We start from the raw sequence: 24903 nt of genomic DNA, 5'->3' as shown, positions 1-24903 counted from the left end.
GAGTATTTTTGCTATTTCCTGTCAGTGTGAACATGTGATTCATTTGAACATGAGCTTTCAAATGAATTAAACAATTGTCAAAAGAAGAAACACCAAAGGCTAACTCTTCTTTTTTTTTTTTTTTTTAAAGATTTATTTATTTATCTATTTACTTATCGTGTGCAGTGTTCTGTCTGCATGCCAGAAGAGGGCCCCAAGATCACATTACAGATGGCTGTTGGCCACCATGTGGTTGCTGGGAATTAAACTCAGGAAGCACAGTTAGTATGTTCAACCTCTGAGCCATCTCTCCAACCCCAAAGGCTAACTCTTATCATTAAAGTTTTGTATTATCTAAAGTAAATGATCCTGTTTACTTTCCCTTCGAGTGAAATATTTTATGCTGAAAACTCTTCTAATTATCAGTAAACAAAAGAACCTTCAAATTAGAAGACATAGAGAAATATAATTTTTGTCCTTTTCTACCAGTCACTCTCTAAGAGCTGAGCAGTCTTTTCCTTTTCTTCAGCTGGCAGATGATGACCAGTTTGAAGACCACTTTTCATCTGCCCATATTACATCTTTTGAAAGCTGGGATGATAGTGGGAGCTGTGACCTTCTCCCCTAAAGTGTTCAGAGAAGAAACCAGCAGGTAATACCTGTTATATTTGTCTGTAATATTTTCAAGACATTACTGACTCCAGCTGAGAGAGAAGTTGAGTAAAACTTCCTAAGAGCAGTGGCGCTGGCTTCCAGATGAACCCGCACTGACTCTGTAGAAGGAGAGGCATTGTTAGGTCCAAGGCTGTGCTGTCCAAGTAACGCTCTGCAACGGTGGAACAGGCATGAGAGTGACTGACCTGGGGCTGGGGTAAACACAGCACTGGAGTTTACAGTTGCTTAATTCCCAAGACTTTATGTTCTGTTCATCCATGTTACTATCTCTGGCTAGTGGCAATCATTGAAAACAATGTAGAGACACACATCACCAATTCCCTCTACAAATACTTAGCCAAGAGACATGGATGCAGTGGCTTAACTATAAGTTCTCAGGAAGCACATATATAGGAACTGAATATATAGTCCCTATATATTCAGTTACTAAGGTTGACTATTGTTTTTGTTTTTCAAGATAGGGTTTTCCTACTCCTGGCTATTCTGGAACTCTCTTTGTAGATCACAGTGACCTCAAACTCACAGAGATCTGCCTGGCTCTACCTCCCAAGTGCTCGGGAATAAAGGTGTGTACCACTACCACCTGGGTTAACATTTTTAAATGGGTAAGTGTACACAGAAAGATGTCAGACAATCCTGGGTACTTAGAACCATCAAACTCCTTTGAGATGGATCTCTATTTGTCTGGAATTTACCAATTAGGTTGTCCAACAAGCCCCAAGCTGCCGCCTGTCTCCTGTCTCCTTGTGGTTGGCATTAAAAGTAATACTGGGGCTCCCACTTCTGTTTATAAGACATATGAATTACTCATCACCAACAAGTTCCATAGCCTATGATTTACAATGTAGGCATTTTCACCACTACTTTTGTTTTCCTCCTTTGAATAAATAACAAATTAAGCACAGGCTTAGGGCTAAACACAGACAGTGGCAGAAGCTTTTAATCTCAGCATGAGGCAGGCAGAGGCTGGTAGACCTTTGTGAGTTCTAGGCCAGCCAGAGCTACATAGTGAGACCCTGTCCAATACAAAAAATAAATTAGAATCTTAAGATCCTTAAGGGTAAATGAATTACCAAAAACAACACTATTCTCAGAAAAAATAACAAAGCTAAATAACAAAGCTAAAAAGTAATATGATCAGGGGTGGGGTTAAAAAAAAATAACATGATGCAATACTTTTTCCTTCTGAACTGAAAATGACAGTCCCTGAAATATCGAGGCATTCCTCTTGATACATAAGGGGCAAATATTACCCTAATTTAATAGCTATCTAAACAACGCAGTCTCACACATTTTTTTGCTTTTCCTCAGCAATACTTTCAACAGTGTAGTCACAGACTAGCATGTCTGCCGAGACTCTTGAACAAGGAAAACATATGTAACCCCTTCTTACCCGTACAAGCGCTGCTACTTACCAAGCCCCTGCGGTATGTTCTTGGCTAGATGACAAAGCCACTTAACTCTGAGCATCCAATCCTGATTGGTTGCTCTTTCTATGAGCAATTTAACAGCCGTGGCTAAAACCTCTGGTTCATCGACCCAGCAAGTATCCACTTCCACCGCATTGAACGTCAGGTCGTCAGGGCTACAAGTCTGCATAATATTCTCTAAGTCTTGTAAAGTAAGAGGCTGACTCCTGGAACTCATAGAACAAGAAAAGTTAGCAGTTTTTACATGACATTTTAAAAAATAAAAAAGACAAAAGACACGTAAACGTGTACTTAGGGATGGGGTGAGGCTAATATAAGTATGCCCAGCATGACAAAGGCCTGAATTCTAGACCTAGCTTGTGCCTATACATTCTGATTGCTTTCTATGAGCATATAACAGGCTCATCAGTCTAGAAGAATCTACTTCTGCAGAGGACTTCTAAATATACGAAACTGAAAACAAACAGTAAAAATATGATGGCTAGACAATTAAGTGGCTACAAATGCTGGGAGGGCTACACTGTGCTCGCTATTTTCAGCAAAACCAAAATGTATACAAGAGAACACACGGAAGATTCCACTGACCTTGTCCAGCTGCTAGTCTTCAGGCTCATCCTGTTGAGGCAGTATGCTAGGATCTGCCCTTCACTCCGGACAACCGAGAGTCGAGAGTCTTCTGTTGCAAAGAGAGCTGAAGGCACAGAATCTGGCCACAGCCCTGTGGCAAGAATGGAGTGTCCCCAAGTTTCCCTAGCTTGCAGAGATGCAGTATGACTTTCCAGCAAATCCTGCACAAGCTGTAAAATGTGAAGCACAGAGTCAAGGGCACTGACAAAAAACAGTCATCAAAATTACCAACAGACAAATGTTTGAGGGAATCTAGGGCTCACAGAGCTACTTGTAAACACTTCTTAGACACACTCTACAATGGTTTTGCTAATGTTTCAGGAAAAGAATATTTACATTTAAATTAATTCCAGAAAAGTACCTAGATACAAGATCTTTTTTTGTTTGTTTAGTTTGTTTTTTGTTTTTCAAGACAGGGTTTCTCTGTGTAGCTCTGGCTGTCCTGGAGCTCACTCTGTAAAATCTGCCTGCCTCCCGAGTGCTGGGATTAAAGGCGTGCGCCACCAACACCCAGTGATACCAGATCTTTAACTGGAATAAAATAGCAGTCAACTCTCTTAAAAGTTGCTATCCACAAAAGTAATTTCCTCTGCCTCAGCGCTACAACTTGGACAGTGGCATGAAACATTCCCAGTACCTTCTGGTTTGCTGCTGAATGCTGAGAGCAGACATATACTTCCCAGCATGCTTCAAAAAAGGCTTTGTGTAAGCTCAGACCTCTCTGCAGGTACTGAACAATGAGTATGGCTGTGTGGCTGAGAGTGGAGACAGATGATGCTGGAGAACCTATAAACACAAAACATTGTCACATATGACCAACAGTTTTTTAAAACCTTTGATAAAAAACTGAGAAATATAGGGCTGGAGAGACAGCTTTGCAGTTAAGAGTACTTCCAAAAGGGCCTGGGTTCAAAGCCCAGAACCCACATGGTGGTTCCGCGGAATCTGACACCCTAACACAGAAATACATGGAGACAGAACACTAATGTATTTAAGGAAAACATTTAAACAACAAAACCCCAAAGAATCCAAATATGCTCTGGTAAATATGCCTTTACATTAATCTTCTGTACACAGACTCCTAAAGTTGTATTGTTTTACATCTAGGATCTCCTGAGGGCAAAACAGATGTCTAAGAATGTTAATACCCTCTGTCCCACCCACATGTATCTTTAATCTCAAGCTGACATACACCAAGGAGGGTAAAGAGTATGACCTATAATGGACCACGGGGGGTGGGGGGGGGTGAGTCCACGGGTCTACTGTGAAGTCACAACTGTCATTAACTAATTCTGACATGTTATCAACTCACTAAGCCTCATCTAGGATGGGAACACATGCATGCAGAACAGACAAGCAGAACTGCACACAGCACACAGCAGTTATTCAGTAAATAGTATTTCATTTACCACTACTCATCCTTTTAACATAAGGAAAAGAAATGACAAAAATTAGAGCTGCTTCAAGTCAAAGTTTCTACCTTATTTCTCCTTCATAAGGGCAAATGGTGACACCAGGAGATATGAAGGCAAAGCTCTTGAATCTCAAAGATAAATCACAAGTACTCAGCAAATGGTCCCTGCTGCAGGAGCATATATACATTATTATCTTAATTAGGGGTGTGTGTGTATATATTCAGTATATACATACATATATATATATATATATATATATATATATATATACACACATATATATATACACACATATATATATACACACACACACACACACACACACACACATATATATATATGAATCTATACTTCAAATGTGGGTGTCCAAGTAGCCAGAAGAGAGCATCAGATTCCCTGGAGCTGAAACAGTGAGCCCATTGACAGGGGTGCCGGGAATCAAATACCAGTCTTTGGAAGAGCAAGTGCCTGTAACTACTGAGTCACCTCGTAGTTCCTTCCCTATGGAGCTTAACACACTGCTGCACTTCTCCCAGCTGAGTAGCACGCCATTCTTGAGGTATCTGAACATTACATTTTCAGCGCGTGTTCCTGATCAATTTATTTCAATGTACACCAAATGAAAGCACTCCAAGACTACACGGAACAACATGAATTGCTACAGGACTAAAACTGCAGAGGCCCACAAATCAAGACCCTCACCTCTCACAAGGCTCTGGATCTCTGTGTGCAGAGCCAAGAGGATGTTACACACACTGTCCCCCACCAATCCAAGGCTGTGCAGCAGAACTTTTAAATCCAGGTTATCTTGGATACTCCCATCCTCTTCTCCCGAAATGTAGATTTCAAGTCCACGGTTCCTCATAGCTCGGGAAATTTCTCCATGAATGGGATCCATGGAGAGAAAAAGCCTAATAAAGAGGAAATTATAAAGGAAATTGACGAGAGAGAGAAATCAAATCCCAGAGTAACCAATGGCTTCTAGTACCAATTGTTATGGGCAAATTATACGTCCCTCACCTACAGGGACTCCATGGCAGAAGAAGCTGACTTCATCACTGTGTGATACCTGTACCTCGTTTTTAGTGCATGTCAATACCAGTCAGTTTCTATAAACCTACTTTTGCTTTGAAAGATTGGTTTTTATCTACAGGTATGTATGTATGTATGTGAGTCTGTTATGCACCTGTATGTGAGTGCTTACAGAGGGTGTCAGATTCCCTCAAGTTAGAGTTTAGATAGTTATGAGGTGCCCAACATGTGTTGGTAACCAAACTCCAGACTTCTGCAGGAGCTGTGGCCACTGAGCCATTTCTCCACCCTCATATACTGGCTTTCTTAAGGAACTATGGTGAGAACTTACAAAGTCTTGCTTTCAGATACTCCCAACTCAGGCCAAGCTTATTTATTATTCTGATCTATCTACATAGACAGAAAGGAGAGCTGTAGACTAGACTTGGTGAGGTTTTGTACTTCTGTGATAAAGCAGCATGAGGTATTATGTCAGCTTACAGCCCATCATCTAAGCAAGGCAGGGAGGAACTGAAGCCAGGCAGGAATCTAGAGGCAGAAGTTATTGCACAGGCATGGTGGACTGCAGCTTATTGGCTTGTTTCAGCCTGCTTATTTATAGTATCCAGGACCACCTGACCAGGAGTAGCAAGGCCCAGAGTTGAACCCTCCCACATCAATCAATCAATCAAGAAAATGCACCACAAACTTGCTCATAGGACAATCTAGTGGGGATATTTTTTCCAGTTGAGGCTGCCTCTTCTAAAATGACTCTACTTTGTATCAAGTTGCCACAAATCTAGCCAGTACAACTTTTCTGTAATAGTCAATTTTTCTTCATCAATGTCCCTCCACATCCTCATGTGACATCTACTTATGTCAGAAACAAAAGAACAGATTTCTGGCTGGCTGTCCCATACCAAACTTTCTCTTTTGCCAGTATTCCCCTTCTAATAAATGCCTTCTCATTTGCCCAATTACTCCAGCCTGAACCAGAGATACCATCCTTGTCTCTTTTCCTCACCTCACAAATCCCACCCATATGACCACCCCCCTCAACATAAGCTGCATTTCCTTCTCCCTAGAATACCAGCAAAGGACTGTAACTGACTTCCTACCTTCTATGCCTTACTGTCAGTTAACCCTAGAGAAGGACCTTACTTCTTTTTGTAGTTTGCTGACCTCAAAGCCTAGTAAGTACCTGGCAAACAGTTGGCCCTTAATACACTCTAACTGAGTGATCAAATGGCCTTCTCAGAACATGGTGCAGAGTGCACAAAGGTTCCATTTGATGTCTGCCTTTGTTTCTGAAGCCATCAAATTCTTTATTAATGTAAGAGATAGAAGTACCTGAAATTGGGATTTGGTGTCACTGTGCAAGTGGATCCATCTACCATTCCTCTCTCATTAATTGTGAGGACACCTCCAGGTTCCAATAAGGCATTCAGACGATCCAGCACTGAGGGACTGCAGAGAGAGTTCAAATGCTATTCAGGCCAACATGATGCCTTCACTCTACTGCTCTTGCACAAGTCAACGCTTGCTTCTGGACTCACATCTCCCTTCTAGAGGTCACTCTGTGAGATGCTGATTTCTTCCAAGAATCAACTCCCTTTTCTCATCCCCATTCTCTAAAGCACATAGCTTGAGAAAAGTACACACAGTCTATGAAACATGGAAAAGCAACACATAGCTCGCCCTTCTCAAAATTACTGCTGTGCTTGACTGTAACTGGATTTCAAACAAAGACATCCAGAAACATCCAAGAACAGAAGCCACCACTTAAAAATAGCTTCTTATCATAGCAATTTCTGACTTGTCCATTTTCTCATAGTGGGATAGAAAGTAATAAGGATTGTGGTCATTAGTCATATGTATTTACTAATGTTTGCCTGTATCAGCTCTTGTATTTAAGTAAAATGACCATAACAAGAGAGCGAGGATGTTAATAGGAAGCAATACAATTTTGTTAGCCTTTACTTCAGTTAACTAATGGCTAACTTAGTCTGTTCACTACAAGATAGTCTAAGAATGGCTGGAGATGCAACGCTAGGTGAGAAAGCCAATAGTTTAAAAATACATCCCCAGTGTGAGTCTTTACGATTAACAAACACAAGCCAAGTTTCAGTCACACCCATTTCTGAGGTAACAGTTCTTACTTGCAGAAATTGACATTGTCCATCAGAAGCCAATCGCCAGACTTTAGGGCCTGAACTAACATGCTGTCAACCCACTCAAAGCTGCCATGACTCCGGCCACTGGCTGACTGCAGAAGCTTTACCCCGAAACTCCGGAAATCTTCAACAAGTTTGGCAAAATCTGTAACATTACAGACAAAAATAAGCATCCAGTACTCACTGGCACTTCAGCCTCCTAGCCAGGATAACCCCAAACAAATCCCAACACTTGTGAGACAAAGCTGATAAAATTATGTTTAGCACAAACACTTTAACAACAATTTAAAAGCTACACACTTGGAGTTAACTGTGATGAATAATTTTAGTGTATTTCAATTTTTCAAATCTCTGAAAGAATAATGTCTCTCACCCATTATAACTTCATATTAAAGAGCTATAAGCTAGCATAGCAGAATTAATGCCATTAAAACCTATCCATCCATCTATTTATAGATGTATCACACAAATACTTTAGTCTAACACTGACAGCCCTTGTCTAGAATTTTTCACATGGTCTTTTTTTAGAAGTGATGTTATATTATTGGATTCTTGCTTTGAGCCATTAGTACTGAGGGTTGGTCTGGTGCTGCCCCCAACAAGAACCTCACGTATACCAAGTGATGCTATTTCAACCTGGTTACCCAATTTAAAGTTAATTGGTTAGTAGAAGGCTAGAGCCTGTGATTAGGCAGTAGAGAGAAAGACAGTGAGAAAAGCAGGTTTTAAGGATTAAGTGAGGGGTCTCAGGAGTGACCCAGGAGAAGGAAAACGGAGACAGAGAGAGGAGACCGCCATGAGAAGAGATGGCCCACGAGCACATGGCCAGGAGAAATGGGCTCCAAGGACCAACTGATGAAGCAGAAATAACCCAGGTGAGAAACAAGCAACAGGAGATATCTGGCTGGGATGTAAGTGAGAACAGCTCACAACCTGCCTAATCTACGCTTACAGCTTATAAATAAAATACCAGGGCTGGTATTTTAATGCACCAACTAGAATAAATAATTCATGTACACATGAGAATATAGCTAAGTTCCCATTTTTAACTTGAAAAATGGGGGAAAAGTTAGAGAATAAGAGGCAGCACACACTGTGTACCTGAGAGCAGAGAGGTAAAAACCAAGATGGAGTCCTACAATTGCTTTTGTAGGGAGTACAGAAGAGGGGTGGGAAACCAAAGAAGCCAGGCATCTCACTGAAGAAAGGCAGAAGGGGCAACTAGAAAGAACAGCAGAATACTTGAAAGGCAGGGCTTCTCAGAGGACCCAAAGCCCCAAATGAGGCTGATGTGCCTGTGGCTAAGTAACCCTGCATATCCATAAAGTCATCTGCCCAAAGGTGAAGCAGAAAGGAGCGGGCTGGAGTAGGCCTGGGCCTCTTCAGTTACCATCAGCCCAAAGAGAACCTTCAGCAAGTCAGATGCTTTAGTGCCATGTCACAGAGGAAACGTTCCTCCTCCCCAGACCCGAAAAGCTTAAAAATTGTGTTAAGATTAAAATAATCCATGGGGAACTTATTACCTAACAAGAAAAGTCCAAACATACTATATCAATAATATATAATGCAGTACTTCACAACTTACCAAAAGTCAATGTCTAACATTCAATCAAATTTAGACAAACAGAAAAATGAAAATGCTCATTTCATGAGGAAATGAGTTAAAAGAAAACAAAAGGCACTTGCTAGTGTTAGATGAAATCGGCCCGCAGCTGGGGAAACATGCAAGGAGCAACAGAGCTTGGTAAGGAGCCATTTCAGTATTTGCCCCTTCTGTGTCATCAGTCTGAAACCCTGCTTCTCAGCGCTTTAGTTTAGAAGTAAACATTAAAGCTTTGAGGAATCATCACTACATATACTAAAAACACAACATGACACTCACTAATATATTCCTACCACAGACAACAATCCAGTAACACAGAGCGTATGACGTATACAGCATATACACATACCTGCTTTGGAGTATGAGTTGATTTTATTATTGAGTCGCTGCATAAGCAGCAATACTGCTTCCAGTTTGTTGACAATCTCTATAGTGACACCTTTACCATCTTCACCAAGACATTTAGGTTTATATGTCAGAAGAAAATGGCTCCAGGCTTGCAATACTACCTCCGTGTCAACAGAATTGATAAGAAGACTATCCCTTAGCAGGACCCTGACAGTACGCTCTACCTTCTCAAGTAGTAGCCTCCAAGGTCGGATAATATCAACCTGAAATTTACAGAGCACATCAAAAGCCATTGGCTAGGGTGAAAGGATACTGTTGCAAGTAGTCACCACCAATACAAAAGCCCCCAGAGCCAGACTTCAAGTCAAAGTATACGAAGGTACCTGCTCAAATCCGCCTAGAAGCTCAGTAGTATCCATTGCACTATTCATAGCCATGATCTTTAAGGTGTGGCCAGTAAGGTGTGCCAGAAGCTGGACCAGGCTGGTCTTGCCCACAGAGGCTGGCCCCACAAGGATGACCATCCAGTTCATCTGCACACACTTCATGATGGGTTCCAGAGACTGGAATGATTGGTGCAGGAGTGACAGGGGCCGGCGGGATGGGTGAGGAACATAGCTGCTGCGAGAAAGGACTGAGTAGCCAATCTGAAGAAAACATATAAGTCATATGTAGTGACATAGAAGCCATGGAAAATTGTCATAGGGAAAAGGATTATTCCAGTCTGTTTACCTGAATATCATAGGGAGTGATATGAAATTGTCTAGTTCCTATATATGGCATGGAATTGGAAGCGAACACATCCTTAAATACAGCGACAACCTAGAGGAAGATAATGCATTGAGAATATAAATCATTATGAATTCTTACACGATGTAGAAATAGATGGTCCTACAAAATAAGCAGAGCAACAAGTCACTACATTGAAGACAATACTAGAAATATTTCCTATTCCTTTGAGTTTTCTCTTAGAAACATCACAGGATAAGGCTGGGCACTTGTAGCATCAAGGTACTGGAAGGGTAAGGCAGGAGGAACACAAGTTAGTGGCAAGTATTGGCTGCATCGTCAGTGCTAGTACAGCCTCGGCTACATCAAGACCTACCTAATGTTAAATAAAACCCAAAACAAAAAGCATAAACTGTATTAACAACCAAAGTAACAAAGCAACATGGCTGGAGAGATGGCTCAGTGATTAAGAACACTGGTTGCTCTTAAAGAAGACCCCAGTTTGAGTTACAGTACCCACAGGGCGGCTCATCACTGTCTGAACCTTCAGTGACGGGGATCCAATGCCCTCCCTCTCTTCTAGCCTTGGTGGGCACCAGACATGCACATGATGTAGACGGGCATGCAAGTAAAGCATCCATACACAAAAAAATTAAAAGTATATAGTGTTACATGACCTCAAATTACTTGCAATTACAGTAAAATTATAAAATAAGTTAAAATGAAGCCATGGGCACTACAGCAAATATCGAGATAAAACATTTCTTGAGATAAAACATTTGCTTTCATGTCATAAACGTATCAGTGCTAACCTAAACATTATGAGGAAAAATGTAGCAGCCAGAGAACTGCATTAGAAACAGGCAGGGACTATTTCTGCCCTTTAGAGCTGAAGAATAACTATTATTTCTACTTCATAAAGAGGAAAAGTTAGACTCACCCCCAAAATTGTATCAAGTTGAAAAGCATCAATATTCTTATAGTTGTATATAAAAGTCGGAAAATAAAAGTTAAGGAAAATTCAATCGCTGCAGAATTATGTATGTGAAATCTTAAGAGGCATGAACAAGGTATTGCTGTCATGTCTGCAGTTCCAGGAGCTTGGCAGACAGTTCACACCAAAGCTCACCTCCTTTCCTAATTCCTGACAGAGACAACAACAACTCTAGTGAGCTGCTATCACTCAAAGCACTCTTAGCCACTGAAACATCTCTCCCATCCATAATTAATTTTAATTGGTGAGATTTAGTAGAATATAAGAGCCAGTAAAGCAATATAGCACCTAAACGGGCTCGCCCTATCAAAGGCTCTATCCCTACAAGACCCTGTGAATGACACATGGCTCCTTTTTCCAAAGGTCATGATAGCCCTTCCTACCCACATCTGTTCTGAGTTTTAATGATTAAGTCTTTACCACAAACTCAAATACAGAAGAACAAGGGCAGTGGAGCATGCCTGTAATCTTGGCGAGGAGGCCGAAGTAGGAAGATTACATGAACCCAGATATTTTTGATCAACCTTGGGCAACACAGAAAAATCCCTTAGAAAACAGAAGCACACATGACATAACTCTGTAAACTACAAACTCTAGTGTCATATTCTTTTTACAAATATGTTGTTTTACCTCACTTAGATACAAATTATCTTCCCTTTCATACTTCTACCTATTCTTCCTAGATAAAATACATTAAAACCAAGGAAGTTCTGGCAATTTTGGTTTAAGGTTTGTGCCTATGGAGCAAATTGTCAAGATTCAAAACTCTGCTGGGATAAAACAATGCTTCATCCGTTCTAGCAACTTCTGAATTTTCAAGAGTATTGGTGGTTTCTGTGAGACGATCTGTGATACATTAAGAGGTAATTGCTTTTTACAGAGTGATAAATGAACAAGCAGGAGACTCACTTTTTCTTTGTCCTCCCTGGTTCTCATTCGTTCACCATAAACTAGAAACACATGCTGACCAGGATCATAGCAGCCAGGAGACTGGTCAACCAGTATCAACTGACACCAGCGGAAAAGGTCTCGGAGGTTGAATTCCCAGGGCCCTCCTTTTTGTCCCCATTTCTTCTCAACAGTCACTTCATGATCAATCTAGAAATAAAACATTCTTAGTGAAAAGCATATCCCATCAGGAAATGCACTAAGTACTAACAATATATTACACATGGAATCTATTAATGAAAATTAATAGGTTTGAATCAAACAGCTCCTCCTAATAACCTAACCTCCAAATGCCAAGAAGACCCTGAGCATTACTGCTCTGCCCTACAATATATGAAAGGTATGGCTACCAAAGGGAAGCAAACCCCAGTACAAACATACAGAACTCTGCAAGTTTCTCTTGTTAGCCCGGTAATTTGGAAGAGTTGGGTACTGAGTAAATGCTGGTTCAAAGGAGCCAGGAAAATACAAATTGGTACTTACATGGTTATTGAAAGCTACCATTTTCTTAACAATATCTTTGTCAATGGTTGGGAACAAGGTACTGGCAATGAACTCCATGTCAACTACTGTAAGGGGATCCACAAAGACCTATAAAATTCAGACACAATATCAAGGCTTTTTGTCTAGAAAACACTAGAAAATAACTACCCTACCTTGCTATGTGCTATTTCTACTCAATAACTAAATAACAATAATTGAGTTTTAAAATTTTCTTACAATGAAGAACTATAGAATTTTCAAAATACAGATAACATGCGTGGCTTTCAAGCTAAATCTAGGAAGTTAAAGAAGCATGTACAATTTTCAAATACCTTCAGATTCAGATGGACAGTTAAGAAAACAACCATTACCAAATTCATCAAAGTATTTGACAACTTTAATAATAAACATTCTTTTAAAAAACTACTTTATTATTTAATGGGTTAGCATTTTGCCTGCATGTATGTATGTATGTCACATGTGTACCTGATACCTACTGAGGTCAGAGGAGGGTGTCAGATCCTCTGGGATGGAAGTTACAGGTGGTTATGAGCATGAACAACTGTGCTTGGAATCAAACCAGGGGCCCCTCCAAGAGCAGCCAACTGGTGAGCCACTTTACCAGCACAACAAACATTATTAGATGACACTCAGAAAATTGTTAATCACCAATGAACAGGGATATTAGAGCTAACATCTATAGGACTTCAAAATTCTAAGTTAGCCAAAATGAAAAATACCACCTAAACTAAGTATGTATATACATATCCCTTTGTAAAAATAAAGGTTTAACGTATTTTTTATTTTGTTAATGATAGATGGAGGGATACTGGACTTTGTATTAGTAGCAGTTGCGATTTTTTGTTTTGTTTCGTTTTTTGAGACAGGGTCTCAGTATATAGCTCTGGGGCCCTGCACTCACTATGCAGACCACACTGGCCTCAAGCTCACAAGGGATCAAGCTGCCTTTGCTTCCTGCGTGTGGAGATTAGAGGTGTGTGTTACTACACCAGTTTTCTGTTCTCACATTCTAAAAGCTGAAATACACTACTTTCACTACAAAACTCGTAAAGAAATTTTGTAACAGAGGGTCACTTGAACTCATTAATGACCAGCCTCCATGCCAAAGTGTTTTAATGAAGTCCTTAAGAAGGCAGTAAACTGTCTTCTAAGTGACAAGACCCCCAAGATGTCCAGGTCCCAGCAGGAATCTTACCTGAGTGAATCTGTTAAGGAAAGACTTAGGCAAGCCCTTCCTCCCACCTCCTTGTCTAAAGGGATTTTGACAACCAAAAATCCGGGTCTTCTCGTGCTGAACTTGAAAGCTCATGCCTAGCTCTGGTACATAGATTTCTCCTCGATGATCAAAACAAGCATTGAGTCCTTCAAGGATGGACTGAGACGCCAGGTTGAGCTATTTGGGAGAGAAAAAGCAAATATTCCTTTCATTATTTCACTGTACAACTAGAACAAAAGACAAGATAATTATGGGTAATAAAGTAAAATAGGTTTTCTTGAAGTCATAGAAACTCAAATTTTATTTCTCATATATTTTAAAAGATTCGGGTCTGTATAAGCTTAATTTCATATATAAATGTAAAGTGCACATAAATAACAATATAAATATCCATCAATTAGGGCCTGTATATGGGGTGTTGCTTTTTTTTTTTTAAATTTTTAAGACTTATCTGTTTTATTTTAGGGGATTAGTGTTTGCTAGCATGTATGTATGTGTGTGTGTGTGCCACACAAGTGCCTGGTGCCTGCTGAAGTCTGAAGAAGCTCTCAGATCCCTTGGAAATGAAGTTATAGATGGCCATGAACCACTAATATGAAGACTGGAAACTGAACAGCAGTACTCTGAAAGAGCAAGAAGTATTCATAACCAACAAACCATCTATCTAACCCCTTGTATAAGTTTCTAAGTAAAACAAGAAAAACTACAGATAAGTTTTTTAAAAAGCTTTGCACACAATTAATCATGGGAATAATAATGAACTTACACTGTTCACTAATAACATGCGCAAATACGACAGTTAACTTCCACCAACAGTTTTGTGGTCAAGGACTTAAAGAATAGAAAGAGCTAATTGAAAGGCCTTCAGCGGAGCTCATGGATATAAGAGATTAATGCTCTTTAGATATACGGGGGGAAAAAAAAAAGACCAAAACAATCAAATGGAAGACTGCAAGTAAATAAAATGCAATCATCTAAGTTAATTCTACCTGAACCTCATCACACTTCTGTAAGCACAGCAAAGTCCTATTTTTTTGAATCCTCCAAATAGATAGTTGCTATAAGTTGGTATTCAAGGCCAGAATGCCCTGCAATCCCTTGATGCAAGCTCATATACATCCACTGTGGCCTTTAGTGCAAAGCTAAGCTTTCTCTTTTGCTGTGTAATAGATACTGAGTTGGCTCCCCACTAGAACCAGGGGAAATCTATCGTAGTATCTGCTCTGAGCAGCAGGCTGCAACGCAGTTGGCTGATGCTCATAAAACCCTCTGTGTCATCCAGCACCAGGGGAGGGGTCTGTGTCAGTAAAGCTGTCATCCACATCATTTCCACTGTTCACAACTTTCATCGTTGATCCTTTCAGCCACTTTCTGAATTAATCAGATCCCATTACAGATGGTTGTGACTGATCCACCATGTGGTTGCTGGGAATTGAACTTAAGACCTCTGGAAGAGCAGCCAGTGCGTTTAACTACTGAGTCATCTCTCCAGTCCCAAAGTATAATTTTCAATCTGAAATAGATTCCAGTGAAGGAATGACAGTGGACTATGGAATACACCATGAAGTACCCTTCTCTACACATACTCTGCCAACTGAAACTGCTGACTGGCAATAAAGTAAAGGACCTTTTTATCAGTCTTGCCTGTCCTTGCCGTGAGCTCCTCCACTAACATGCCTGGCCAGGTCTGCCTTCTCACCGACCTATGATCCCATCCCGGCACTAATTCTCACCTCATCCAACACAACCCAGTGGCCGGCTTTCAAAGCCGCCAGCAAGGGGCCATCACACCAGGCAAACTCTCCACCTCTGCCACCCTCAACAGGTAGATCGGCTCCAAACAGATCAGTGATGTCCTGTAACAAAGTCCATATCATTACCAAAACACAAAACAAATACATACCAGAGACAAACAGATTTCCTAGAACCTAAAACCCTAAATCTGAAATGATAAATGCCGGGGTAGACCTCACACAATACTCTCCTGCCCCTCATTTTTTTTCTGGAGTGATGGAAATTGAATCCCAAACATTCTTGATACTCTCTAGCAGGAGCACAAGCATATCCCCCCAACCCCAAATTCTGGTAAGAATGCAGCTGACAGCAGCCTCCTTCCGTAGATGCTCAGATGATTTTTGGAGCTGACTGGTGAGCCCCGGGGGAAGCATTAGCAAAGCAGAACAATACCTAGGCCTTGCTTCCAGACCCTATCATTTTTTCACTTCTGTCCCACATTTAATGAGACTTTTTTAAAAAGTTACTTTGCTTCTAAGGTTTCTGAGAAAGAAAAATAAATTAAAAATGATACATTACACAACAAAATGAGGAGTTCTTCATCAAAGAAAATTAGAATCAAAACATCTAAATGAAAGGAAGAATCCTGCAGGTGCCCACTGTGCGGAATGCACAAGACTTAGTTTGGATGCTTCTGAGATACCACCACATGACATGCTTTTGGTGCTGACAGTCATGATTTCTCCTCAGGAAACGTTATAAGCAGACAATCTTCCTTTTTTTCATCTCATGTGCGTTTTAGGACACCTAAGCTTACCGTCTGCTCTGACAAATTGATTCGAACCAGGGTATTTCCTGAAGCCTTTGCTAAGGCAGCCACCAAACTTGTTTTGCCAACACCAGGTGAACCCTCCAGGAGAATGGGTTTGTTCAGTTTAGCAGCTCTTAAGAGCCTCTGGGCATTCATAGCTGTGGTGCCTGCAGTGAGTGCATAGTCACCAGTATTGTGGCCATCCAGGACAGGTCCTTAAGAAAAGAAGAACAAAGTCAGAGAGTGTAAGTCACCATCAATTGAGTACTGCTGGGATGAACATATTTATCCCCTTTCTGAACTCTGCTGCTTTTGCATCTATAAAATGTGTTACAGAAATGTTGAAGCCCATAACATATTTTCTCAAATGTGTCTAGTACAAACCACCACAAATATAGGTCTCTCTGCAGACACAGCCTTAGCAGAGCTAATGTTTATGAGTAGATACTTCCCTGACTGTCACTGCTTCATGTGCTCAGAGAAGACGGCACTGGGCAATAGATGACCCTGACATGGGACCAACAGTCTTAAGAATTAAGAGTGCTGTAAGAGATGTGTAATCAGGTCAGAGGCCCTGGATTCAATCCCAGTACCAAACATTTAATGAGCAGGAGAGGCAGGACCAAAAGTGGGGTCTACTGTCTTTGACCCATCAGTCATCATTGAACCGTTTAGCTAACTCTATAAACAGACACTTTCTGAGTCCATAGAGCCAGGCTATACCGCAGCTGCCACTGAGAGGAAGACAGAACTACCAGCTCGTAAGTATTTACAAACCTGTTTTTGTAAAAACTAGAATCGAATTTATAGTTAAGATGTATTATAAAACATCAGGGCTTCTTTATGGGCTTGCTAGCCTTAGTGGGTTTACAGAAAAATAACCCTGAGCACCACACACAAAACTAAGTCATAACAGAAATACTTTTGTAAGCTACAGGAGGGGAATATTCATTTATTTTAAACTACGCTTACCTCTTGGTATAAAGAATGGATGAACTCCCCAAAAGTCATCTATGCTAGTGAATTCTTTGTGTCTGAGTCTATCATAAATCTTCAACTCATCTTTCTGCCGTTGCGTTAGTCGCACTACCTTGGAAAGTTTCTTTATTAGAAATTTCAGACATTCTTCTCGAGCCAAGAGGGCTGTACCAAATCCAGAGGAAGTTACCCCTATACAGGAGAATTGGATCATAAGGGAGTTAGCACCATCAAACCCACTGTGGTTAGCAAGAGCTCAAACCTGTGCTGAGGAAAAGGGCCTCAGCAGAACTACAGGCTGAAGACAGCTTACAAAGTAAAAGAGCCCCGAGGAAGACGGGAAGAATGCACTTCCAACAGTCTCTCCAATCTCTCCACCACCAATAAAGCAGCGTCTTCGAGGCCGCAGCACAAGCTCATCTGGAGACTCAGCTCCTTTATTTCCATGTATGTTTAGTGCCTGGCGGGAGGGTGTAAATATGTGCCCCACTCATGAATGGAGGTCAGAGGACAACATGTGAGACACAATCTTTCTTCCTATGATGTGGGTTTCAGGAATCAAATCAATCCTGGTGACAAATGCCTTTCCACTCTGATCTATCTCACTGGCTGACCCCTTTACTTTATTTAGGACCTAGTCTACCTTTAAAAAGTGCCAACTTAGCTGGGCAGTGGTGGTACACACCTTTAATCCCAGTACTCGGGAGGCAGAGGCAGGTGGATTTCTGAGTTTGAGACCAGCCTGATCTACAGAGTGAGTTCCAGGACAGCCAGGGCTACACGGAGAAACCCTGCCTCAAAAAAAAAAGGGGGGGGGCAACTTTTTAAAAAGCATGAAGAGTGTTAAAGTATACACTTAAAATGATTCTGAAAATATATGATCTGGTTCTGGTCTTGCTTCCTACCCCAACTTTCCTCTGTCTGTCAAGCCTACTGTCCCCAAGAGAAAACATACCTGAACCTATCCCATCTATGTACACCAGGCATGCGGCATGGACAAAAGACGTCACAGTAGAGATGGCCTCTGGCCTTTTCACAGCAGCGTCCTCTGCCATTGAGTTCATGAAGTTAACCCAAGACAGAATATCTCTGATACTGACAACACACTTCCGTCCAAACTCCTGGCGGGTCAGCCAGGTAATGAAAGCCAGCATCACCTCAGCCACGCCAGCTCCTTAAAATAAAGCAGAGAGATGTCTTCTAAGACACAAGCCGCAGTGAGGGGGCGCGGGCGCTTTGATTTTCAGTTTTTATATATATAAAAATGCTGTGAACTAGTCCATTAAACTACATAAAATCAAAGACTAAGAAGCTGGCCTGAAAACACAGGAAACACGCACTGATAAAGCAGTTGAAAGGGCGCGCACAATTTAACTCTAGCCCCGAGGGGGGCTGCGGCAGAAGGACAACTCTACGGCTCAAGCCAGTCTGCACTATATACTGAGAGCAGGACAACTTACATAACAACCCACCCTGACCCTAAACATGTAAATGTGAAGTCACACTACAGTAGCATCAGGAAAACACAAGACATCTACATTGATTTTTCTTGTAAAGAAGCATTCCTGCCCCAAGAAAAAAGGAACTGCTTGCGGAAAGAACTGATCTGCTCCTCTGTACTACTGCTAGCATCTCACGTTTGAAAGATGTGCTGGTTGGTCCCCCACCCCCCTTTTTCTCCTCAACAACATAGGCTGGAGTAATTTTTAAAGAGAGTCTCAACTGCCCCCATCAGGTTGGCCTGTGTGTAAGTCTACTAATCATTTTCTTGATTTATGTGGGCGGGCCCAGGCGAGAGTCAGTGTCATCCCTCTAGTGTGTAAGGGACAGGCTGAATAAGCCACCAGGAACAAACCAGTAGGCAGTGTTCCTCTCTATCTCCCTATGTCCCCTGCATAGGTACCCACCTCAAAGTCCCTAGAGTTCCGGCCTGGCTTATCTACATGATGCATTGTGATGTAGAGGGATGAGCCAGATAAGGTCCTTCTTTCTCAAATTGCTTCTCATTATAGTGTTTATCACAGCAATAAAGAGCAAACTAAGGCAGGAGTTACACGTATTTTCAATTTATAAAGCTCCCCATGACCTAAGAGAATCTGTCAGCATTCTTTCTACTGTAATGGGTAGTACTACTGTTTTGGTGGCATTAGTTCAGTTCTTTCATTTCATTCTGTGTGTTTCTAATCTAGGTATTAATCCATTTGGCATGTGAGGCTTCACACAAAACTGTCTCAAGATTTAAACTGAATGGCTGTACTTATAAAAATTTTGTATCATGAAAAAATTGAAAACAAAGAACATGCTTAAGCAGTACGTATTTAAAGATCCAGGGTATCGTGAATGAAATGTAAAGAACTCTATGAAACTTGTGCAATGAACAGTAAACATGTGAAAATGGGGAATAGGCCAGGAATAGTGGAATATGATCAGTGTTTCAAAGACTGAGGCAGAAGAACCATGAGTGTGAAGCTGGCCTGGGCTACCTAGCCAAGGATTTTATACAGTATCTCTGGTCCACTGCCAGATGTAATTGTGCATGTCTGTCTTACTGTGTCCACGCTCCATGGCTCTCGTCTTTAAAAAAGCATGCCTCTATTGGGTAACTGGAGTGTCAGCTTTTCCTGAAACAGCAGGATGAGAGCAGGTAATGTGGTAACATCCTGCCCAGTTTCACAACCATCTTTCAGGATATGTTTTAAAAGTCGAACAACATGTCCATAGGTCACAATCCCAAAGAATCACATAACCTTCCTTTTTCTATTAAGAAAGTAGGTCTGCAAAGAACTGTATATATGTATGTATGTATGTATGTATGTATGTATGTATGTATATACATACATACATACATACATACATACATACATACATACATATGCATTTAGAACCAAATCTAGAGTCGCAATTTACTCCACTTGGTGTCTACAATAAAACCTGTATTATTAAATCAATGCAAGGTTTTAAAACATGGTCAGGCTTGACGTTTTAAGAACTGACAAGTTCACTGAGTTCAAGGCCATCTAGATCTATAGAGTGCATTCCAGAACAGCCAAGGCTGTCTTGAAAAACCAAACAAGGACTGGTTGAGTGTTTAAAGAGCACTGACTGCTATTGTGGAGGTCCTGAGTTCAATCCCTAGCAACCATATGGTGACTCACAACCACCTGTAACGGGACGTGGTGCTCTCTTCTGGTGTGTCTGAAGACAGTTACAGTGCATTCATATGCATTAAACAAACAAATCTTTAAGAAAAGAAAAAGGAGTTTTAAAGTATTATTCTGATTTCCTTTTGCTTGAAGGATTTTTATAGTAAGATGGAAAACTGGAAGTAGAACAGAGTAAAAGATTCATTTATGAAACATACGAGCCTGTCAAGTTGTAAATTAAAAGGGCTAGGGATCTGGCTCAGAGGTTTCGATGCTGCCAGCCAGAGCTAAGGACTGATGCTTAGATCCTTGGCACCCATGGAAGTGCTGGGGAGGCTGTCTTGCTTCCAATCCCAGGCTCAGAAGACAAAGGAGACTTTCCATAGCAAGCTGCCTAGCAATGACCATATTGCTGTGCTCTACAGTTGAGTAAAAGACCCTGCCGCAGTGAGTAAGGTAGAACCAAACAGAGCTCCTGACTTCAGTCTGCCTCCACATACATGTAAAATATTCACACACATACAAATACAAACAACCTATAAAAACAGAAAGAAAAAAAACGTGAAAAGATACTTTCAGAAGATAAGAGGAAATGCTGTATTTACCACAGCTCTATTTTGTTCCTGCTTCTATCTTTTTCATTTTATTACACAATGACTATACATACAATTACTTTTCCCCAAAACAACAGCCCTTCCAACCAGCACCACTCACCTTTATGACCCACTCCGGCTAGAGACAATCCTGGACGAAGATTATGATTTATTATCTGAATTAAGTCCTCACGTTTTGTGCTTTGAGGGCACCATATTTCTGTAAATCGGTTTCGTAAGGCAGGAGATAGCTGTAAGGAACACAATGGCTAGTGTGAATTAAAACCTGAAAGGAACGTTTGCAGTGACTCTAGCAAACACTAGATGTCTTCCTTATTCCCTCTGCTAGCAGATACAATTTACTGAAGGCTAGGACCCTCACAAATGTTGCATGGCCCATTTACTGATGTTATGCAGAGCATCAGGACCTCAGGGAGGAAGTGGTAGCAATGACAGGATTCTAGGACTGTGTCAAATGTGACGTCTACCCCTAAGCATAAATTCAGCCCTTTACTTTCTTTTTTTTTTTCCTCACTCAACATTTATTTTAATTTTCTTTTTTTTCCCCATTTTTATTAGGTATTTAGCTCATTTACATTTCCAATGCTATACCAAAAGTCCCCCATAGCCACCCACCCCCACTCCCCTACCCACCCACTCCCCCTTTTTGGCCCTGGCGTTCCCCTGTACTGGGGCATATAAAGTTTGTGTGTCCAATGGGCCTCTCTTTCCAGTGATGGCCGACTAGGCCATCTTTTGATACATATGCAGCTAGAGTCAAGAGCTCCGGAGTACTGGTTAGTTCATAATGTTGTTTCACCTATAGGGTTGCAGATCCCTTTAGCTCCTTGGGTACTTTCTCTAGCTCCTTCATTGGGAGCCCTGTGATTCTATCCAGTTACACAAACAACTCTCTGCCCCTAGAAAAGTGTTGTCCTGAGTAAAAGGAGAATGTCATTTACATGGCTCAAAGTTGACATGTGCATATCACCTCACACGCAGCAAAAACTTGTTTAGCTCCTGTAATCCTACAGCTTCTGGACCATCTACATTCTATTGTCCCACGTCATCAGAACCACTGATAATGTAGGTCTACAGTGCTACACGGGCATCATTATTTGTCATCAACTTCTCAGTGACTATCGTCTACCTGGCCTATTACTCATATCCAGGAGCAGCTCACCTTGGCTCGTGTTTCTCATATACATACTGCCTCTCAGGACGATCAACCCCTTAAGTCCTTGCGCTATTAGGAGCTTACCTCCCTTTCTTTATTAGATAGAAAAAAGCAAAAGGCAGCTTTCCCTCATGTAAGAGAGAGCCACTTTATCTTACGTAAAGTGCAAGCTAACCTGGCAGTCAGTTAACACAGTTTGTGCTGTTATTTTGTGAATGGGAATGTGGATCATAATCCATAACTTATAAGGTTCCCACAATTTGCATATGCAGTCAAAGCATGAGAGGGTAGTTCACAGCACACAATGGTCTTAAATGTGAGCAAAGGTGCTTCGGGCACTATTCACTGCCACTCACATTACGAGAAGGAGTGATACTCACAGAACAAAGCATGTATGCAAAGCATGTATGTCATATATTCAGAACAAAGACTTCAGCAAAGTGGCATGAGGCAAGATGATAAGAGTTGCCAGAATACTTTGGATCATAACGCAATTTGAATTAATTTTTGGTCTTTACATATTCAGAAACCTCTTAATGTTGTCAAATTTTTTTATGATCTCCACATTCACTGACATTTTTTTTTAAAAAGAGATTTATTTATTTTATATGAGTGCACTGTCTCTGTCTTCAGACACATCAGAAGAGGGCATCTGATCCCATCACAGGTGGTTGTGAGCCACCATGTGGTTGCTGGGAACCGAACTCAGGGTCTCTAGAGGAGCAGTCAGTGCTCTTAACCCCTGAGCCACCTCTCCAGCCCCCACTGACACACTTCTTTATGTGGTGACAAGCTACAGTACAGTAGTGATTCAGTGTTAACCAAGTGGGTCTTAGGGTTCTTAACCCAGTATACTGCACTTGAAAGAATATTCTAAGTGTGTTCAGATATCAAATGTTGTTGTTTTCATTTTAAATGTTTATTTGTGGTATGTACAACCATGTGTAAGTGTTTTCATTATGTGTATGAGTGAACGTAAACAATGGTGAAAAGAGATCTTAAAAAGTACAGTGACTTTATTTTTTTCTTTTGCTACTGAGAAAATACCATGTTCAAGTTTTAGGCATCCAACAAGTTAGGAAAGAGTTATAACTGCTTATCATACCTAACCAGGCACACAATGCTGCCCTTTTCATCAAATGGCTCCCTGAGCTTTTTCAAAACACAGGAATATTGGTTGTTGCCTGATTGTAAGCCCAACCTCTTGAAGAAAAAGAATTTTACTCACAATTATGTGATTCACATAACTTGTAAGAGAATAAACATGTTTCGGATACAAAACTAGGCGGCCATGTTAGCTTTGAGATTGTTGTAGACCTTCTATCTTCCCAGTGCTGGGACTCCAGCATTTAGCATGCACCTCGGTGGCTAAAGCTGCTGTGACATCTGCTCACACCTTGAAGTCACAGATACGCCCACTCTAACAGTTAAGAGAGTAACGTTCCCACTGGGCATGCTGGCACATACTTGCATTCCTAGGAGGCCTGCTTACGCACAGACTTTGTCTCAAACACAAACACACATGCAAAGTCTCAAAGCAAGGTAAGAGCCAGTGTAGCTTAGTGTCAGATATGATGGGAGCAGCTCACAGGAACAGATCAGAGGTTCGTGAAAGCTTGGGTGGACAGAATGAAATATCAAATATAGAAATGTCCATGTTTTTTCAATAATAATGATTCTAATTATAGATATACTTTATGGGTTTATAATCTATCACTGAATTGTTAACCATAATACAATTCAAATGTATTACAACATAATACATTTATGTATGTCCATATCTGAGCCAAAAAAAAAAAAGTAAACCCAAATTCTTTTCTAGGAAGCAATTTTACCTCTTTTTTACCAAAGTCGCCCCCGGGGTTCATGGTTGCTAAGATTCGGAAATGTTTCCCTGCCGTCAGGAGCTCTACTTCATTGTCCTTGCTTTCTGGGCTGCCCTTCTCAGCCAATACCAGACACTTTTCCACTTCAAGGACACTACAAGAAAATATGGGGAAGAAAAATTAGAAAAGGCATATATATGTGTTCCTTATTTTGTGGATGTCGACATTCTTACAAATCAATTTCTTCTTTTACATTGCCCTAGCAATGCAGTATCATGGCAGTAGGTGTCTGAAATGCAGTGGTTCACTGTCACACCATTTATTATAATACCCCCCCAGTGGAAATAACAAAAATACCAACAAACAGTGAAGGGATAAACAAAGTGCCATAGCCCAGTGCTGCACACAGATGATATACACTGTGCCAGTGCAGTGCTGTGTGGGTATGGGAATCCTAGCACTCAGGAAACCGAGGCAAGGGGACTGGTGCCAGACTGATGCCAGTAACGTCCAAACTTGCAGTTTTTACTTCAACAGGGTAGGGAAATAGCTCATTTGATACAGGGCTCACTGTACAAACACGAGGAAATGAGTTTGGATTCATGGGACTTGCTGGCAAAGAATAGTCAAACTGTTGAGCTCCAGGCTCAAAGAAAGACTGCCTAAAGGAATAAAGTGAAAAGCAACTGAGGAAGACACCCAAATGCTGACCTCAGGTTTCCATACATGCCCACGTTCAGAGGCAAGAACACAGTCAAATACAGCAACCATTAACACAGTCAGTAAGAGAACATTCACAGGGAAGACTCAGAAAAGTTAAAGCTATAGACAAAATGCTAAGCAGTGCTTGCCTGGAGTTGTAGGTACAATCCAGAATAAACTTTACAAGAAAGATCCTATTACATGACTTTGGTGACTGAAAAATCTCAGGATGCTCACTAAAGACTAAACTGTAGTTATAAACCAGGTACATTTTTATTACACAATC

The 24903-nt window shown here is 41.0% G+C and overlaps 1 protein-coding gene across 2 annotated transcripts in view; it reads right to left on the bottom strand.

Moving 5' to 3' along the window:
- Positions 1 to 24903, bottom strand: part of Mdn1 (midasin AAA ATPase 1) — a 118104-nt gene that overhangs the window by 49447 nt on the left and 43754 nt on the right. For both annotated transcript variants that reach the window (XM_006537476.3, NM_001081392.1), the window contains exons 32-50: positions 23925 to 24069; positions 21034 to 21163; positions 18132 to 18350; positions 17171 to 17368; positions 16205 to 16413; positions 15387 to 15509; positions 13633 to 13830; positions 12417 to 12524; positions 11895 to 12083; positions 9995 to 10084; positions 9646 to 9909; positions 9264 to 9525; positions 7297 to 7456; positions 6488 to 6604; positions 4829 to 5037; positions 3349 to 3497; positions 2670 to 2881; positions 2070 to 2290; positions 639 to 752 (exon numbers count right to left, since the gene is read on the bottom strand). In XM_006537476.3, the coding sequence (XP_006537539.1) occupies positions 639 to 752; positions 2070 to 2290; positions 2670 to 2881; positions 3349 to 3497; positions 4829 to 5037; positions 6488 to 6604; positions 7297 to 7456; positions 9264 to 9525; positions 9646 to 9909; positions 9995 to 10084; positions 11895 to 12083; positions 12417 to 12524; positions 13633 to 13830; positions 15387 to 15509; positions 16205 to 16413; positions 17171 to 17368; positions 18132 to 18350; positions 21034 to 21163; positions 23925 to 24069 (3317 nt within the window). The remainder of the gene's footprint in view (positions 1 to 638; positions 753 to 2069; positions 2291 to 2669; positions 2882 to 3348; positions 3498 to 4828; positions 5038 to 6487; positions 6605 to 7296; positions 7457 to 9263; positions 9526 to 9645; positions 9910 to 9994; positions 10085 to 11894; positions 12084 to 12416; positions 12525 to 13632; positions 13831 to 15386; positions 15510 to 16204; positions 16414 to 17170; positions 17369 to 18131; positions 18351 to 21033; positions 21164 to 23924; positions 24070 to 24903) is intronic.

This window comes from Mus musculus, chromosome 4 (assembly GCF_000001635.26).
Source record: "Mus musculus strain C57BL/6J chromosome 4, GRCm38.p6 C57BL/6J".
In the NCBI taxonomy this organism is placed as follows: domain Eukaryota; kingdom Metazoa; phylum Chordata; class Mammalia; order Rodentia; family Muridae; genus Mus; species Mus musculus.
The sequence above is the reverse complement of the archived record's forward strand: the minus strand, read 5'-3'. Positions and strand labels throughout refer to the sequence as shown.